Below are 19,733 nucleotides of genomic sequence, written 5' to 3'. Positions count from 1 at the left end.
TGCAAGTGCCAGCAGGCCAAGGACCTCAATTTCTGAATATTTTATAAATCTGTCAACAACAAATAAGACATTTTTAATAATTTAAAATGTATTTATTTATTTAATAATGGCAAAGAATCATCCCTCCGGGCTGGAATATACATCCCACGAGGCTATGGACTAGACGAGCAATCTGTATGCCTGAGATGGACTACTAGCCAATTATAACGCTCCTGTATGTACCAGTATGAGCCAATTGCAGGTGTGCAATATGGCACCACAGTGAATGTTCATGTCGGCACGGCATTTATGAAGTGATCGTAAACAGATGATCCTTGCGTAATTTCGGTCTTAGCGTTGATAAATGTGACAGCTGAAATCAATCTGGCACGCCCTATAAAATCAAGCCTCGCCCTCGTTTTTGCGACATGAATAACTGGAATACGATCAAACAACGTACGGAAAGCAAATAAGAATTAAGAAAAGAGTTTCCTCGCTGCCTGTCTAGTCCCCCCCCCCCTCGCCCCACACACACACACACACACACCGAGCCGCACATGCACACTGCTCGTTTGCAAAAAATAGTGCATCTCCTCCTCTGTCACTGTGTCCTCTCCTCTGTTACTGTGATTCAACTTTAAACTCTATATTACTAGTAGCTAGCTAGCTAATTCACCAACTGTGTCCATTTGACTTATTAATGAAAACATCAAACAAAAGAGCTGAAGGTTGTTTCCATTTAGGTCGACTTTTAATGTCTAATTCACATTGGCATTTTTCATTGGTGACACTGTTGTGATTGTATAATTGCCAGTAAAGTATTCTAGTCTATTCTATTCTAACAATGCAAATGCCAGCTGCTCATTCTGACACCTTCCAATCCTTCCTTTCTTACAGGTCTAGGACAAAGCACACGTGTACCTGTCTGGAACATTGCCCCATCCCTCCTCTCCTCTGCTCGGCACTCTCTTTCCCTCCGTCAGCTCTACCCTTTTGAGGAGTTGCTCGTTCGCCGCCATGCCGAAGAACAGCAAAGTGACCCAGAAAGAGCACAGCAATGAACCCGTCACTGAGTCGGTGGCTGACCTGCTGGCCTTGGAACACCCCATGGACTATAAGAGCAGTCAGATGAGCATGGGCCTCAGCCCGGGGGCCATCGCCCCAGGAAAGGGCCTGCTGCCTTCCCCTGACCCCGACGTGGACGATGGTCGACCGGCCTGGAACAACAAGTTGGAGTACATCCTTGCCCAGGTGGGCTTCTCTGTAGGCCTGGGCAATGTCTGGAGGTTCCCCTATCTGTGCCAGAAGAACGGTGGAGGTAGGATATCCGGGGGGGGACAGGTTAGGGTCTATGCTTAGCAAATGCATACGGTATGTTTGCAGATGATTTTGCTCTATTTAGGTAGGGCAATTTGTTGTATGTCAAACCCAGAAACCTTAAAGTCCTACATACAGTTATACGATTGTGTAGAAAATGGAACGGAACTACGGTACTGTAATTGTATCATGGGCAGGTTTTCTGAATCAGTACATTAGTAGGAAATAGGTTGCAGTACAGTACATAGTCTTACGTGGGTCAGCGTCATTATTCCAATGACGCGTTGGTCCGACTCGCCCCATTACTAACCCTGTCCCTAACACTAACTGCACGCAAAGCCACGTTGTCGGACCAATGCGCCATCGGAATCTTATGTAAGGGTACATGTACTGCCAATGTTATTAGGCTAGTAAAATAGGCAGACATAATACAAAGGGGCAGTGATGCAATTGCAAATAGTCTGCATCCTGCATCCTTAAGGTTAATTCCAATACCCAAAATCTCGGCCACTCACTCACTTACACTCGGTCACTCCAGCATGGGGGTGTTACAATGAAATATGTGACCATCATGTGGACTACACATAACTGACATGGAGGGCCTTTAGATACGTTGCCTAAATACCGCTATATAATTTAACTCTGCTAATAAACAAACCACAATGATTTATGTTCGGCCATTATGTGACATTATGTGATTGTCTACTCTACATGATTGTCACATATTTCAGCAGGTCACCAATTTCACCATAACACCACCATGCTGGAGTGAGTGAGTGTGAGTGAGCGAGTGGCCAAGATTCTGGGTATTGGAATTTGGTTTTAGACTCACTAAATTGAGAAATGAAGCAATCAATGTCACCCTCTGGGGGTCCTGGGATGTAATGCTGGTCCCATTACATTGAAAACCTATTTACATCAGTGGGCCATGTGTAAGTGTTTAAGAAGAGGAGGTTAAGTTGTTTTTTGTTTTCATTTGATGAGAAACTGATATTGCAAGAATATTGTCGCCTACAGTACATGTGTCATGTTGCTGGAACGGGATGTGATTGAAAATGCCCACTGGTGTTGGTGATTGCCTTGACATTCGTGCCGCTGCTTCGTGTGATGGAAATTGCATTTGTGTCAGATTACAGAGAAACGCTCCAGTCATTTCAGTCAATTTAGCTCTCATTTCCTTAATGTGAAGTGCAGTCAGTTAGTATTCATTGAGTACTGTAGTCCCACAGCTAGTTTTGTAGTTGGCATAGGGTTAGGCCTACACACGCAAGTGTGTGTGTGTGTGTGTGTGTGTGTGTGTGTGTGTGTGTGTGTGTGTGTGTGTGTGTGTGTGTGTGTGTGTGTGTTTGTGCGTGCGTGCGTGCGTGCGAATTAGAGATACATTTCAGAAAATAATATAAGCAGTGTCTATAATGTGACTATAAGATTTGACTGATGGCAGAAACAAACAGGTACATACGTAGTGTGTATTAATTGTCAATTTATTATAGGCATAATGTATTCTATTGGACCAGGGACATAGCTGACCATTTGGTTGCCCACCCTCACGATGCGTTTCCTCATTCAGATCGGCTATTTGTGAGGACACACGGCCGCTTGTTAATACGTGGCGGAGCGTGTTGCCCTACGCACAGTGCGTATTGCACGTATACATAGCTGTATTGGACCGGCACCTACTGTACCTGATGGCAGTAATAGTCTCCAAGCCCTTTGTTAATTGGCTGCTATTAGTCAGAACAGCCAACACCTCATGTCAGCTGATGGTGCAATCAGTTGTAATCATCTCAGGGCTGACGGGGCTTGTTTCCTCAGCACTTTCCCCCCTTTTTCCCCAGATTAGATAGAAGAGTTTAGGTATAGAAGGTGTTTAGGTAGTTAAGTAGTATTGGTTATGCATGCACTGAGGAGGACACACAGAGGCCAGGATTCATTTTAATTTAAATCTGCTTATGTAGCAGAGTAGCTCACAGTCACAACCTCAGCCTGATGGCCTAAAATATCCGATATCTCCCCAGAGTTACAGGGAATTCCCTTTGGCTTTGGATTTCCCTGTGGGAGGAGGTCAAAAGGGGAGTTAGTGAAGCAGTCTAAGCAGTCTCACAACCTCAGCCTGATGTCCTAAAAGTCTAATATCTCAGGTGTTGCAGGTGAAAATAGAGTTACCTTTGGATTAGTGGTTAAGATGTTGGCTTTACACGTGGGAGACCCGGGTTTGAATCCCAGACGTTACAATGGTGCAGTGACTCGGATTGGGTTTCCCCATGTGAGGAGGTCAAAAGAGGGGTGAGTGTAGTGGCTTACAACAACCTCTGCCTGATGGCCTAAAAGTCTAATGTCTCCCCCGAGTTATCCCTTTGGCTTAGTGGTTAAGATGTTGGTATTATTGGTCCGACCATTACTAACACTATGCCTAACCTAACCCTAACCTCACAGGAAGCCACGGGTCATTTTTAACCCCCAGCACGGATTACTTGTAACGCGCCACGCATGTCTGGAGCCACGGCTGCGCAGGTCTGACTAACGGGATGTCTGACTTGTGGGCAGAACCCCAAGATGTTGGCGTTCCGCGTGGGAGACCCGGGTTAGTTTCCGGGACATTACACTTAGCTTGCATGGTTTCTCTAGCCTGGTTAATAAACCAGACCGAATCAGCCGTTGGCAAAAATAAATTGCCTGCCAGCGGATTACGGTCTGGAGAGGCTCAATTGTACGCCCATTTCCTACACCAGAGAAATGGGGCGGCCAATCAGGACACGGTATGCAATATGGGCGGTGTGGGAGCTATATTCACTAAAGCTTTTGTTTTGAAGGTGATGGGCAATGCACAGCTGAGCCTATTTAATTAAGAGAGCACTCAGGGAGTCAGAGAGCACTGGGAAGGCACACAGTTTTTTACCAGCAGCAGCTAGTGAGACACTTTGACATTCTTGTATCCTACACTATGTCTGTCTGGAAAAGAAAATAAAAACAACATCAAATGTGGCTGCCCCTGACTGGACATTGGTCTTATTACTGCAACTGCGTAAGATTCGCTGCCCGGTGCATTTAGTGGCTTTTAAAGTTTTATTGTTGGTGTTGATTAGCCACTACAGGCGGGCTTTGGTACAGTGACTTTCAATGCTTGAGACCTTTGACTGACAGTAGCTCTGACCAATTGCGTCAAAGAGAAAATGTTTCAACCCGCTCCCCTGGAAATGAAATCCAAGCTGAGCCTCCCCAGACTAATATCCCGCGGTCCGTGCGATATTAGTCTGGTTTATTAACCAGGCTATGGTTTCTCAGGCTTATCTACTTGGCATTATCACTGGTATGGCATATAGATATAGTGGTGACGATGGAGGAAATTCAGCTGTCAGCGTGGACATTTTGGCCATTATTCTGTTGGTCTGACTGGCCCCATTTGGCCCATTATAACAAACGCTCTCCCTAACCCGGTCCCTAACGCTAATCCTAACCTCACACTAACCTAACATTTGCCTATTGGGACGTCAGAATAATGGGAGGTTGGAATTATGAGCGGCCAAACCCCACATAGGTAACAACGTTAGTTGAATAAATACCATTTAGCACTGCAACATGTGTAGGCTACAGACATGTGCATGTGTATGCACTTGTGTGCATAGCCATATGCCAAATTGTGTGTTTTCTGTCTACATTGTATGTTATGTGTACTGTATGTTCACAGTAAAATGGGTCAATTTGTTAAACTTAAAAGGATGAAGCCACTGGTAGGCGAATTTCTGTGGTCCACATTCCACCTCTGAGACACAAACCGAGTAGAAAGAAATAGCACCATTTTATCATGAGCAGCAGTGAGGACCAATTATAGGTTGAAAATGGGTGAAGTCGCCCTTTAAGAGCCCTTGTGGGATACTGAATACTGTACTAGTCTGGGCTTGTCCTATAGTGACTATGATATCCATCTCTCTCTCTCTCTCTCTCTCTCTCTCTCTCTTTCATACCCCCAACCTCCTTTTGCTACAGTATGTCTACCTTTAACTGCAATATACTGTAGCTAGCCACCACATGTTCTATGTTTGATTCAGGCACATCCCTGGTGGTGTGCTATTAGAGTCATTTGTTTTTATCACCATGGTGCCTCTCCGTGTCTTGACATATTAGGCTATGGGCATGACATATTGTCTGTTAGAGAGCCTGCTGCTTTCAGTCCCGCTGCAGTAAACAAAAAAAAAGGAAGAGGAGAGGTGGCAGTTTTGGCAAAATAGAAGACAGGTGATAACAGAACAGAGACAAAGTGAAGGGAGAGGGCGAGAGAAAGTGTTGGGTTGTGTGTGTGTGTGTGTGTGTGTGTGTGTGTGTGTGTGTGTGTGTGTGTGTGTGTGTGTGTGTGTGTGTGTGTGTGTGTGTGTGTGTGTGTGTGTGTGTGTGTGTGTGTGTGTGTGTGTGTGTGTGTGTGTGTGTGTGTGTGTGTGTCAGAGAGAGAGAGTGAGAGAGGGGGGCAGGGAGGGAGGGAGGGAGGTAGGTAGGGAGAAAGACTATCAGAGGGAGGGTAGAAATGAGGACAATAGACTAGTGGAGGACAGATAGAATTGATACCAAAAATAGACACTGAGTCAGAGGATTAGGTTTTGATCGCATTTCATGTGCTCAGTGGTCTTCAATATACATGGGTACTAGTTTTGATTTTGGTTTTATTTATAGATTATATAACATTGTGGATTATTTGGATGGGGGATGGTGAGCAAAATATATACTGTAGTGATATTCAAAGGATGGCATCCTCATCACTGGACCGTATTAGGGAGTCATGGTGTAATTATATGGGACTTGAAGTCCATGATGATTCTTGGCAACTGGCAGTTTAAAGTATACATCTTCATCTGTCTGCATTAGTCATGAACTACTTCAGCCTTTATTGATAGTATCACGTAAAGATGGACAGGAAAGAGAGAGAAGGGGAAAGACATGCAGCAAAGGTTGTCATGAACGGGACTTGAACACGCGATACTCTGTCAAGCCAAAGCCTATATGTGGCATGCGCCTGGACCACTTGGCCAGCAGGCGCCCCCAGGTTACACATTTCTAAGAGCAGACTTGCTGTTGCTGAGATCTACCCAGATGTCGATACGACTTGCTCCAGGTGCCATCAGGCTCCAGCCACTGTCTGCCATATGTTGTGGTCATGCCCATCATTATTACAATTTTGGCTTTATGTTTTTGAGACCTTTTCTTTTATATATGATAAGGAGATCAGCCTTAACCTTTTGTTTGCAGCCTTTGGAGTGGTCTCTGATGAAATGACAGTATCTGTCGCTCAATCTGATATCCTTCTTTCTTCTCTTTATTGTCTCGATGCCTTGTTTTGTTCAATTGGAAAACAGCGATTCTCCATCACATCAACGCTGGGTCGGAGATGTGATCAGTTTGACACAGGTATTAGGCTAGGTATTAGGTATAGGACGGTGAATTACTAGATGATGGACGATTTCTGTATGGCAAGTGACAATCTGTATTAGAATGAAGTGATTTTATTCATCTTTTTTATTTTTATTGCTGTATTATCTTTTTATTTTTAAGGTATTGTTAATGTCTTGTGTGGTTTGTAAATCGCTCTGGATTAAGAACGTCTGCTAAATGGCTAAATTGTAAATTTGTATATGTAGTCCTGTGTGTATGTATTGTTGTTGTTGAAACCTAAATAATTAATGAAAATAATTTAATAATGATAACTATATTTGGATGAGCATAATAACTGTCTCATAACACATTCACTGTACTGGCAAATAATTGTATTGTCAGTTTATGCAGGACAGAAATGTGTTTCATCACTATTCAATTTTGCCATTCCTTTATATTGTCTGCTCACTGATTGATTGATTGATCGATTGATTGATTGATTGATTGATTGAATTTTTTATTTCACAGTATGTAGAATGGGTACATTTCAAACAAAAGCACAAGTCAATATAAAAACTGCTACGACACCGAAAAGTACTAGATGTGTTTACATCAGGGGCCTCCATTTTCAATTCATCAGAACATTTAAAGACTGAGTCCTTTTCTTTCCCTCCATCCTCCTGTGTCACAGGTGCGTACCTAGTGCCTTACTTCATTCTCCTCATCCTGATCGGCATCCCTCTGTTCTTCCTGGAGCTGGCAGTGGGTCAGAGGATACGGCGTGGCAGTATCGGGGTGTGGAATTACGTCTACCCACAGTTAGGAGGCATTGGGGTCTCCAGCCTGATGGTAAGGACTATCCTGAGCTCTAATTTAGCTTTATGGAAGACATACAATACATGCAAAGTGGATAAAGTCCCTGAAAGACGAGGCTTTGTGACATTTCACATGATGACTGTGCAGAGTAGAATTCAGAAACTCACATTTCTTCCATTCCCATTTAGTCTATGTAAATGATCAGTCATCTAGTGGCGACTCCTCGTGGCTGTAACAGTCTGCTGTTCAGTGGCACCATCCAGTCAGATGTTATGATAGTCAGGGAGAGAAAACACTCCATGACTGAATTTTTTGAAAGTCTAAAATGATTAAATATGTCTGTAATTTATATGTTCCAATGTTCAAAGCCAAAAACATAATAAAATAGATGACACCATCGCGCGATAATGTGTAAGTAAAATACTTTTCTCAGCCTGCCACTTGGTGAGCTAGTCAGTCAGTGAGTTACTGGATGATCCAGTTTGTAATTGACCTACTAATTTACAGAATCTGATCAGTTCTGATCTTAATCAGTCAGTTTGAGAAGCAAGGAGTCAGAGGCCAAGCGTAGGGCAGTGAGGCGTGTGATGTCTAGGATGTGGAAACGGGGAGGTTCAGAAGCTATAAATACCTCCTCGTAGAAGGCTAGAACCCAGGCTTCCGAAGGAACACACCTCAATAATTCATACACACTTAAGCTGGGAGCACAGCATGTGAGCTGTGACGGTTTAACGGCTGTGGACATTCACTGCAAAGTAATACATATTGTTTGTTTTTGAGTCCCATGATGGTTTTCTTTTTGCATCCCATGTACCGTACTTGTGGTAGACAAAGACATTTCTTGTCATTCCTCACCCCCTCCAGGTCTGTGGTTTTGTGGGCCTGTACTACAATGTGATCATCGGCTGGAGTATCTTCTATTTCTTCCAGTCCTTCCAGTACCCATTACCGTGGGCTGAATGCCCCATCAGGAGGAATGGAAGCCAAGCCAGTGAGTCCATATAACACAGAGCTGTGTTAGGGTCCGTGTCTACACAAAAGGGTTTTTATGAGCACTTTATGACACAACGTTCAAACCTATCAACCATGATGACGGTGCTCGCCTCGAACGTCCTCTCATCTGTGTTATTATTAGCACAGTTAGCCTTCCTAGCTGAAACAACTGTTAACATGGACCTCTCATCGCTGTGGTAACAATTCAATTTCACGAAATGACTGGATCAACATGACATTGATGAGGGGCACTCCTCTCCAAATATGAAATATTTGCTGCCCAGGGCGCTCTGCCAAAAGCGATGGACGCAGAGAGCATCACGCTTTAGCAGCTAAAGCATCTTTATTTACCATAGGAATGCATGGCAGACGGGCACTGGCAGCAAAAAATAATAAATTAAATAAATACTTTCTGTGGACATGACCCCTTAAACAGCAGAACAAACAAAATCCACAGGTTGAAACTAGTTTAGATTTAGATTAGTACTGTCTAGCAATTAGTCTAGGTAATCTATCACAATTAACCCTCTCTGACATGTTTTGATCAATTTGAGATGGCAACAGCAACAGCTTGGTTACAAAGGTTAGTAGGCCTACTGTATATTTGAGATGTAGTATTGATGATCATTTATTATTCCAGTGGTCTATCCAAGAAGTCATGTTTTACAGTGGTAACAACTTCACTTTGAGATACAGGGCTACAAGATACACACAGAGGATACAAATGTGTGTGTGTGTATGTATGTGCGTGCGTGCGTGCGTGCGATCTCTAAAACATACATACATACAGAACAGTACATACATACATACATACATACAGTATTTACAGACTTACCTACAGTATTCACAGACAGACAGACAAAACTCAGTAAACGCTTAACTAAAATCAGTATGGTGTTCTACAATAAATTGTAATTGCAGCACGGCTCCTGAAGTTGCAGAAATCACCTATGTATTTGAGCAGCTTGGTTCACAGTGGAGCAGCATATGCTCAGACCTGGAATAAAAGTACAGTTGGTGTTGTGCTGACTCCAGATCTAGTCCTAGGATGCCTCGCCTCCTTACATTATTGGAAATGGCAGCTCTGCTACCAGAGGCCTGTTAAAGGCTGCGACCCAGCCCACAGTGCAAGTAACCAGGCTTTCCGGCAGCTGCCAAGAGAGGCGGATAATGGATACACACAGAATGTGACATGGTTACATAATTAGCATGCATGCTGTTCTTATTGTTATGAAAGCAGTTGGGGAGCTCCAATGACAAAAAAATATATAATTTATGCATCAACTGATTGGATGTTCTCTTTTCGGTATCTCTTTCCAGGAAATAATACGTGTCTGGTGTTTACAGTATGTTGTCTTATTAGATCTTTTTGGTATATGTGATTATTTGTTACATTTCTATAGTTTTGATATACCTTTATACCTCCTTGTTGTAGTCGTGGAGCCAGAGTGCGAGAAAAGCTCAGCGACCACCTACTTCTGGTACCGTCAGACCCTCAACATCACCAGCTCCATTGACGACACTGGTGGCCTGAACTGGAGGATGACCCTGTCACTGCTCGCTGCCTGGATCATTGTCTGTCTGGCCGTCATCAAGGGCATCCAGTCCTCTGGGAAGGTACAGTACAGGGTTTCCCTTGTCCCACAGCAGGGGATTCTGAGCCCCTGTGAAGCTCTATAGAGCGCCGAGGTCTGACGTAATTTCACATCCTACCCGGTAAACAAATGATCCCAGCGGATTCACTCATATGGATATGAAGAATCAACTGACTGCGAGAAAACGCTAATGTTACTGGTGCCGAATTAGTAAAACATTTGCTAGAAACAGATACACAAATATGAGTGATTGACTGTCGTAAACGATACAGAGACACCTCCCCGACAATATCGCTGAGACAGTATGTTTATTTTTGGACCACAGTGCTTGTATGAGATGATTTTAAGAGGAACCAATGTTATTCTGCATTGAGAAATGATTTCCGCAAACCAGGGGATAAGCGAGAGTGATGACAGGACTTTGCGTTTGTTTATTTGTTAGTTTGTGTACAGTATGTACGTGATATTATGCAAGCATGTATGTAATTCACACACGCACGGACGCACGCGTAATCCATATTTAATTTTCATCAGTGGATTAGTTTTTGACTTTCCTAATGCTCTGCTGGTCAGAGGTCAGGTGCTGAAGCATATCTTCACCACTGCTCTATTTTTGGATCTCATTGATGTTATGGGAGAGAGAGGCATGCAACATTAATGAGCTTTTTGAAGCGATGCGCATGCGGACATTCTTTGTTTGGCAAATAAACTGCACCAACGTCCTGTGATCTCAATCCAGGGAATGAGTCACATACTGTATCACAGCGGCACTCCATCCAGAACACATTTTAACAGAAAGATACACAATAAAGTCTTTGTCTGCTCTCCAAACCTAAATGATTTCTCTCCATATTGGGGAAGAATCCACAGATATCAGGACACAAAGCAAGGACATGGCTGTCACTGTGTGTGTGTGTGTGTGTGTGTGTGTGTGTGTGTGTGTGTGTGTGTGTGTGTGTGTGTGTGTGTGTGTGCGTGCGTGCGTGCGTGCGTGCGTGCGTGCGTGTGTGTGTGTGTGTGTGTGTGTGTGTGTGTGTGCGTGCGTGCGTGCGTTCGTGTGTGTTCATCTGTGCCTGCCATGTGTGAGGCTGCAGACGGGTGGTGTCCAGTGTCCATGGCAACAGTGTCTGATGTGCTTGACTCTTTCCCTCTCCATCTGACCTTCTGTGTCTGTGTGTGTGTGTGTGTGTGTGTGTGTGTGTGTGTCTCTCTCTCTCTCTCTCTCTCTCTCTCTCCATCTTTCAGGTGATGTACTTCAGTTCTCTCTTCCCTTATGTTGTGCTCTTCTGTTTCCTGGTGCGAGGCCTGATGCTCAGGGGAGCAGTGGATGGCATCGCTCACATGTTCACTCCTAAGGTGAGAGGAACGCAGCTCACATGTTCACTCCTAAGGTGAGAGGAACGCAGCTCACATGTTCACTCCTAAGGTGAGAGGAAAGCAGCACTCCTAAGGTGAGAGGAAAGCAGCTCACATGTTCACTCCTAAGGTGAGAGGAACTCAGCCAACAAATGAACCGTCCATCTTCTGAGGAATCTAAGAAAGAGGGTTGTGTTGACTTGACTGTACTGTCAGTGCCATAGCTAAACAAGGCTACCTCTGCATTACTTGGGAAGATGTTCCCTCAAGGGGCTATGTCTGTACATAAAAAGCATTGTATAGTAGTACAATCATTACAGTTAGCAGAGTCTCTCCTGAAATCACTGTGTGCCGCGTTATATTAATATTATATTAATGCTGCAATCTGGCACTAATAATAATAATAACAATGGATTGCATTTTTATAGCGCTTTTCTATGCACTACGGTACGTGCTTACTCAAAGCGCTTTACAATGGTCCATTCATTCATACATTGGGAGGAACAGTCAACGCAAGCGTCCTCACTTCCCACATTCACACACCAATGGTGGCAACCACTGGAGCACTAATTTTAAGGAATAAAATGGTACAACCAATTTGTATGGTAGAGTATGTAAATACAATATAACTACATCTGCAGCGCAGTGTCACAGTTGCAATTACATCTCTCTGCCGGGAGACAGATAAAACATACAAAGTAGACCTAGAACGGCTGGTCCGGTGCATCACAGGATAGGAACAAGGACAACAGATGCAGAAGGAGCAGAGCACTGCATGCTCCGTGCTGCTCCCGGTGTCCTCTCCTCCTTCTGGAATCATTATACGTTATTTTATGGTTAATTGACCATGAATTGTCCAGTTATGCTTTGAGAACGTGTTGTCCATCAATCCATTAATTACTTTGTGCTAACAACCCATTCGAGATCTGAGATATTTAACTAACACTGCAAGAAATTGAGGCGTGAGTGAATGATAGCTTCAGCCTCTGTGCTTAATCTGTCATTTAGAGCTTCTTGTAGGAAAATCAATGTGTCATCACTCATTAGTCATTACTATTTTGTATGGTTACTGGTATGATGAAAGCTTGGCTGTTGTCTCCCTCTTGTGGTGGATTTGTATAGTTGCATATAACATGCTTTGGCAAGATAATTATTTCTGTGAGAGAAGCATTGACCTTTCAATGTATTTGTGTTATGCAATACGTAATTATACATTGTGAATAATTGTAATTATGTTTGAAAGGGTAAAATGTGACATCAAGTGATATTGTTGGCCCAAATCCTAAAGGCAAGCATAACACTTGACCTTACTGTAATAATGTGGCCATTAAATGACCTTTTCTCTCTGTTCCCTCTTCCCTCTGTTCAGCTGGAGAAGATGTTAGAACCCCAGGTGTGGAGAGAAGCAGCCACTCAGGTCTTCTTCGCCCTGGGCTTGGGCTTTGGAGGTGTCATTGCGTTCTCCAGCTACAACAAGCGAGACAACAACTGCCACTTTGATGCAGCACTGGTCTCAGTCATCAACTTTGTCACCTCCATTTTAGCTACACTCGTGGTGTTTGCCGTGCTGGGCTTCAAGGCCAATATCATGAATGAGAAATGTGTTGTCGAGTGAGTACCTTGTAGTACAAAATGTAAATGTGCATGGTCACCTGGGCTTGCATTTTAAACTGAGACAGAATGGGAAGAATTGTTAATATGTTAATATGTTATGAATTATATGATTTATACATAATTGGAACTCCTGGGCTAAGACCTATTAGCGCAGCGTTTACGGTTAGGCTATGTTATCCCTGGGCTTACAGTCATTTACAACTTGCTTACAGCAGTGACAACACACAAGTATGTGTGGGGACTGGGGAGGGAGGAATATAGTATATATTCTAAATAGGGATGTCCCGATTTTCGCTTCCCATCCGATCCCGTACCTCAATTTCTGTATTAGCCGATACCGAATACCGATACCAGTGTTGTGATCTCGTGTTGTGTTTATAGCTATATATTTCGTGTTGTGTTTATAGCAGACTCCTCACTCAAATGTGCACTTGCAGTTTGGGCAACCCCTTACCTCTGTGTCGGATCTGTGCTTAGATTGGCATATTCACCGATACCGCTATGACCTGATATGACAAATAAGGGCCGATCTCTAATTCTAAATTAATACAATTAAATATTCAAATGTTATGGTCATGACTCATGAGTCATTTCCTGGATGGCTTGGTTTTACGTTTAAAATAATGTATATAAATATTTAGGGAAATCTCTATGGTGCTCAACGCTGAAGTCTTCTGCATTTGAGCACCAAATTTTGGTGCTCAAATGAAGGAAAATGTGGAAGTAGAGCGTTCTTCCGCGTGCTTCATGCGCTGGTGAGCAAATGTCATTGAAATGAATAGCTGGGGGATTGGGCTGTCTGCTCTAGATCAGGGGTTCTCAACGTTTTGGGCTGGGGACCCCCAGCCAGTGTCTCACGACCCCCCCACCCCCAGTACAAATTGACTGCTACAATAACCTTAATAATAGAGAAAATACATCATAAATAAACACTGCAACCAGATATAATCATTAAGGAAAGTTTATGCGTGTACTATGTAAACTTCCATTTTCCAGCTATTCAGTTGCAAAGCTTTTTTTTTATAATAATAATAATCTGGGGACCCCCCAGAATAATTTGGCGACCCTCTGAGGGGTCGCGACCCCCAGGAAGAGTAGAGAACCCCTGCTCTAGATGTATTATATAACTATCTTTTTATAACTGTGGCAGTACAAAATGGCTGCACTGTTATGCCCTATGCTATCCTATAGCAAGTGTACCATAACCATGATGCATTACCCCCCCCCCCCCTCGCCTTCTTCGACTTTCTCTGAGCAGGAACGCAGAGAAGATACTGGGCTACCTGAACACTGGTGTGTTAAGCCGAGACCTCATCCCACCTCACATCAACTTCTCCCACCTGTCCACCCAGGATTACGCCGAGATGTACGGAGTCATCAAGACAGTCAAAGAGGGCAGCTTTGAAGATCTGGGTCTGGACGCCTGTATTCTGGAGGATGAGCTCAACAAGGTCAGCAGGAGTGAATTTGTTTGTCATGGTTAATAGCAGTGTTCATTTTGTAGATTAAAACTATGACGAAAAATGTTCGTCGACTACCCTTTTTTCACTGACAAAATCTGACTAAGCTATGAAGCTGCAGAAACGAAATAAATTTCTTTTTTTTTACCCAGTGCCAATTATCTAATGTAATCCTGGGCACTACACTTCCTCTGCCAACCTGGGGGGGCAGCGGACTGACCTCATGCCTCCTTCTATGCATGAGGAGTCCAAGCTGCTTCTTTTCACCTGACAGAGGGGAATTTCCCCGGCCGGACGTAGCACGTGGAAGGGACACGTTATTCCAACCAGTTCCTTTCCCCTCCATCAGGCGCCCCGGCTGGCCAGGGGGAGGTAGTTTTAGAGACCAGGATTACGGCATGTTTTTGTGAGGGTATCTACCCTAGGGGACACGGGGAGAACATGCAAACTCCACACAGAAAGGCCCTATCGCCAACCCCCACCTCGGGTATGGGCACTGATGACGCGGAGGAGGGAACACACGACCAGTGCCCACAGCGTCCCCAGCGGGAATCGAACCCAGGACCTTCTAGCTGTGAGGCGACAGCACTACCAACTGTGCCACCGTGCCCCTAAATGACCGTGCCCCTAAATGACCATTTCTAACTGACAATTTTGTCAACAAATAAAACTACCAAAAATGTTAAGGAGGGGCTAGTATTAGTATTAGTATTACTAAGACAAGTCATTTTATGCTTGGTTGTGTGTGGGTGTCACGCTCGGAAATAGCCGAGTTGCAGACTCTTTGGAGATCGGCTATTTTTAGCACAGTATTCAATCAGGCATTAAGCATTAAGAATTAAAATCCTCTGTGTGATTTCCACTCTAGAGAGTGTACAAATGGATTAATTAAAGCTGCACTATGTACTTCTAAACCGGATTTGAACCTGGTTTCCTGAGCAAGTGCTTACTTTTTTTGAGCAGTGCGCTCATGCGCTCACAATAAAGGGCTTTGTGTGTAGATCTGTCTGTCTGTTTGGAGCACAGAACATTTTATTCATTAAAATAGTGACATAGTGCCGTTTTATAGTTTTTTGTTTAGATCAACAGCACTTGATCTAAATCATCGTTCAAGTCGTGAACGATGCAAGTTGGAAATATATGTACATTATGTCCCACCCAGTTATGCAATACCAGTTGTTCCCGTTATTATACCCATCTGTCTGTCTATCTGTGTCCCTTTTATGCCCATTTGTGGAGATTTAAATATATTCTTATGCCTCCCTCAGGCGGTGCAGGGCACTGGCCTGGCCTTCATTGCCTTTACAGAGGCCATGACGCATTTCCCTGCCAGCCCCTTCTGGTCGGTCATGTTCTTCTTCATGCTAATCAATCTGGGCCTGGGCAGCATGATTGGCACCATGACCGGCATCACCACACCCATCCTGGACGCCTTCAAGATACGCAAGGAGATCCTCTGTGGTGAGGACGATATCATGTCACAGTATGCATGTCACACAATGTAGGTGATATTCTTTGTCTGTAATACATTATGGAATACGGTACTACAAGCATGTTAAATCCATAACGTTTTTGGGAATGAAACATCCAAGCTATATGGTATATTAATAGAATTATAACTTGAAAAAAGAAGTAGAGGTCGCACAGCTCGTAGTCACGATGCAAGAAACTTTTATTACATCAATGTTTCGGCACCAAATTGCCTTCTTCAGGGTATTTCTTTTTTCAAGTTTTGTCTCCCGCAGTCAGCACCTCCCCACTATTGGTGTGCGCTCCTACCTCTTTGTTTGTTCGAATAGAATTATAACTGGAGGTGTAGGAGGTTTTGTATGAAGCTCAAAGTGTATTATCTCATCTGCCAAAGCAGGTTTTTTATCTTAGCCTAGCATAGAGAAAGATTGCAGCTTTAAAGTTAGAGTCTTGAACAGAGATTCAAGAGACATTCAAACTCAGTGTTAATTGGACACAGAAATATATACAGTATGTGTTGATTTGTGTTAGGTTAGATTTCTCCAATCTGGCTCAGTAAAATGCTACCATAATGTTGACCAGTGATAGACTATGGCCCTCACACTTGCATTCAGGATCATAACATGTTTTGTCCCTCTCTCCCGCAGTGGGCTGCTGCATCATAGCCTTCTTTCTAGGCCTGCTGTTCGTGCAGCGCTCGGGGAACTACTTTGTCGCCATGTTTGATGACTATTCAGCTGGTCTGCCTCTCACTATAGTGGTCTTCCTGGAGAACATCTCTGTGGCGTGGATCTACGGCACTAAAAGGTAATGGTGCTGCACTGGACCGGACCAGACCGGACTGGATTAGACTTCCTAACACATATAACTCATTCAGGACGGGAACCCCTTTTGGTGTTTCAAGCATTATGTTATACTTTAGCTGTTGAAAAATATCAGATGTACAAGCTCATAGCGCGGCAAGCTTGTAGATCTGCTATTTTTGAAAAATCGTGAAAATGTGGCGCAAATCTTTGAATATATATTCTTTCAGAGCGAATGTCTTTAACTCAAATGTTATCTTCTGGGTGGTCCCTGGAACAACATATTTTAGGATGGGGGTCCGTGGCCAAATACAGATAATTCTGTTGGTCCTTGACATGAAAATAAAATTTATTTATTTCATGAACCCACCTTCTCTCTCTCTCTCTCTCTCTTTCTCTCTCTCTCTCTCTCTCTCTCTCTCTCTCTCTCTCCCAGGTTCATGCAGGACCTAGAGGACATGCTGGGTTTCACACCCCACAGGTTCTACTTCTACATGTGGAAGTATGTGTCCCCAGCCATCCTGGTGGTGCTCATCATTGCCACTGTCATTGAGATGGCTGTCAACCCGGCAGGCTACAATGCCTGGGTGGAGGCAGAGGTCAGTGTGTGTGTGTGTGTGTGTGTGTGTGTGTGTGTGTGTGAGAGAGAGGGAGAGAGAGAGAGAGAGAGAGAGAGCTTGATTCCACAGCTTAAAGATGATTCCATAATCAATGCTCGCCAGTCATGTTCAAACATGGCTCCAATTCAATGACTTATAGTGGCACTCGTATCTTTTTAATGTTCGGTCCTTACTTTTTATCTTCTTTCCTTTCAATATATTTTATTATAAGAACATATAAATTCCTCTCTTTCTCTTCCCCCTATCCCTCCATCCTTTCTCAATTCTCGTTAAAATGAACGAATTCATAAAGAAATATGTACAATTAAAAGGGAACAAGGAATTGTGTAAACACATTGCAACTTAGAAAAACTAGCTTATAAAACCATGAAAATGTCTTGCTGTTAGGAATAGTTATATTATATATACAGTATGCATGTAGGCAGGGTTAGGTTAGTATAATACTGCGTCCATACAGGCAGATGCAAAAGATACAAAGATGCAAAGGTACACTGTGTATTTGTAGCTGCTGTAGCTTTTCCTGCAGCTACAAAAGTCAGATGCATCTTTGCATCTTCATGTTGCTGGCTTCCATTGACAATGAATGCTAGTGTAGTTTTGCATCTGCCCGTGTAAACGCAGCATCTAACCTTTTAAGACAAATAGCAGCAATGAATCAGTTGTCTCCTCTCTCTCTCTGTCTGTCTGTCTCTGTCTGTCTCTGGCAGGGCTCGGAGCGCTTCCTGAGCTACCCTCCCTGGGCTCTCGGCATGGCCTATGCCCTCATCGTGTCGGCTCTGCTGCCGCTGCCCATTGTCTTCTTCGCCCGCCACTTCAACCTGTGGTCGGACGGCTCCAACAAGCTGTCCGTCTCCTACCGCAAGGGCATGATGAAGGACATCTCCAACCTGGAGGAGGAGAACGAGCAGCGCTTCATCCTCGGCAAGATCCCCAGCGAGGCGCCCTCCCCCATGCCCGCCCAGCGCCAGTACCTGGGCCCCGGGGGCACCCACGAGATGACCAACACCAACTACGGCACCAGCACCAAGACGGGCTACCAGAACATCGGCTCACCCGAGTCCGAGCTATGATCCGCTAAATCCCTATCCCGCTTAGAGAGAGTGGGAGGGAGATAGGTGGATAAAGAGAAAGAGCAAGAGATGAAAAGAGAGAGAGAGAGAGAGAGAGCAAAAATGATAGATAAAAGAGGGAGACGGAGAAAAGATTGCTGCAGCGTTTGCTACCCCTTAAACCACTTAAACCCCTACTGTACATACTTCGTTGACCGGGGTCGTCCAGGGATCTGTACATGGCCCCTTCCTTTTTCCCCCTCTACACCAAATCTCGTTGTCGAAAATAGCCAATGGCACACAGCGCGTTTGGGCACGCTGTGAGCTTGTCGGCTATTTTCACCGAATGTTTCTCTTTTATGACATGGCCAGAATAGGGACACTAGGGTTCATGTGGTTAACACTCCAACCTTTAGTCCCCTAACACCCACTCTTCTCCTCCCTGACTCCTTTGCTCTAGTCTCACATCTTCAGCCCCTAAAACAGCTGCCTGATGGCCCCGGCTCTGAGGAATAGGTCATAGCAGTGCTTTCTGATCATGTCTTTCTGTCAACACTTTGTTGACATACTGTAGATGGACATCAGAGACGGAGAGAGAGAGAGAGAGAGAGAAAGAGAGGGAGAAAGCCATGGCATCCATCCTTCAGAGGTTACGTGGCTCTTTGAGTTTATAAGTGCTCGTCGACATTAAAGGTGTCTCCAACGCTGCAACACTTGATATCCTAAATGAGAATCTCCTCAATGTGTTCATTAGTTTTGAGACGGTCTGCAGATTTACAGAGAGTTGTTGCACAGTAAAATCCTCAATGTTAATCTATCCACTTACACTTGTACATTAAGTTTACTCACTGTGTAGTTATAACTTATGGAGATCAGGTGGAAGGAGACTCCAATCACAGCTCACATCGTATTCTATCTAATGGAGGATCTGCTTATTCTGTCCGATCATCAGTCAAGCACATTATAAGTCATCTAGTATACAAAAACTTACAAACTCTTCCCCAACAGTATACTGTACGTCTGAGCATTACTTTCATTATGCAGTGTCACAAAAACAGTGTTACAAAGTTACTTTAACCTACATCCAGATTTATACTTGGCAAGCAGTGTCTCACACCAGAAATAGCAGATTTAGAACCTCTCAACTGGGACCATAGTTATAATTTATCTAGAGGGCGGACTGCCCTGCCCCTCCTATTCATAATTATTTCAATGGAAGTGGCTCACAAGCACAGGAAGCACCCAGAAGTATCTCTACTTCCTGACAGAGCAGGCGTGCTATCGTTTCAGACGATAGAAGCAT

At 44.0% G+C, this 19,733-nt stretch overlaps 1 protein-coding gene across 1 annotated transcript; it reads left to right on the top strand.

Annotated features, from left to right (window-relative positions):
• Positions 1–996: 996 nt before the first annotated feature.
• slc6a17 (solute carrier family 6 member 17) lies at positions 997–18,451 on the top strand (the record flags this gene model as incomplete). Its single annotated transcript, XM_083769460.1, has 11 exons — positions 997–1,297; positions 7,346–7,503; positions 8,335–8,461; positions 9,899–10,080; positions 11,304–11,414; positions 12,784–13,025; positions 14,287–14,479; positions 15,757–15,949; positions 16,606–16,765; positions 17,198–17,360; positions 18,089–18,451. The coding sequence occupies 11 exons, from the start codon at positions 997–999 to the stop codon at positions 18,449–18,451; spliced, it is 2,193 nt and encodes a 730-aa protein (XP_083625586.1).
• Positions 18,452–19,733: the final 1,282 nt, after the last annotated feature.

Source organism: Protomyctophum parallelum (genome assembly GCF_964188405.1).
Source record: "Protomyctophum parallelum genome assembly, chromosome: 7".
Taxonomy (NCBI): Eukaryota; Metazoa; Chordata; class Actinopteri; order Myctophiformes; family Myctophidae; genus Protomyctophum; species Protomyctophum parallelum.
The sequence above is the reverse complement of the archived record's forward strand: the minus strand, read 5'-3'. Positions and strand labels throughout refer to the sequence as shown.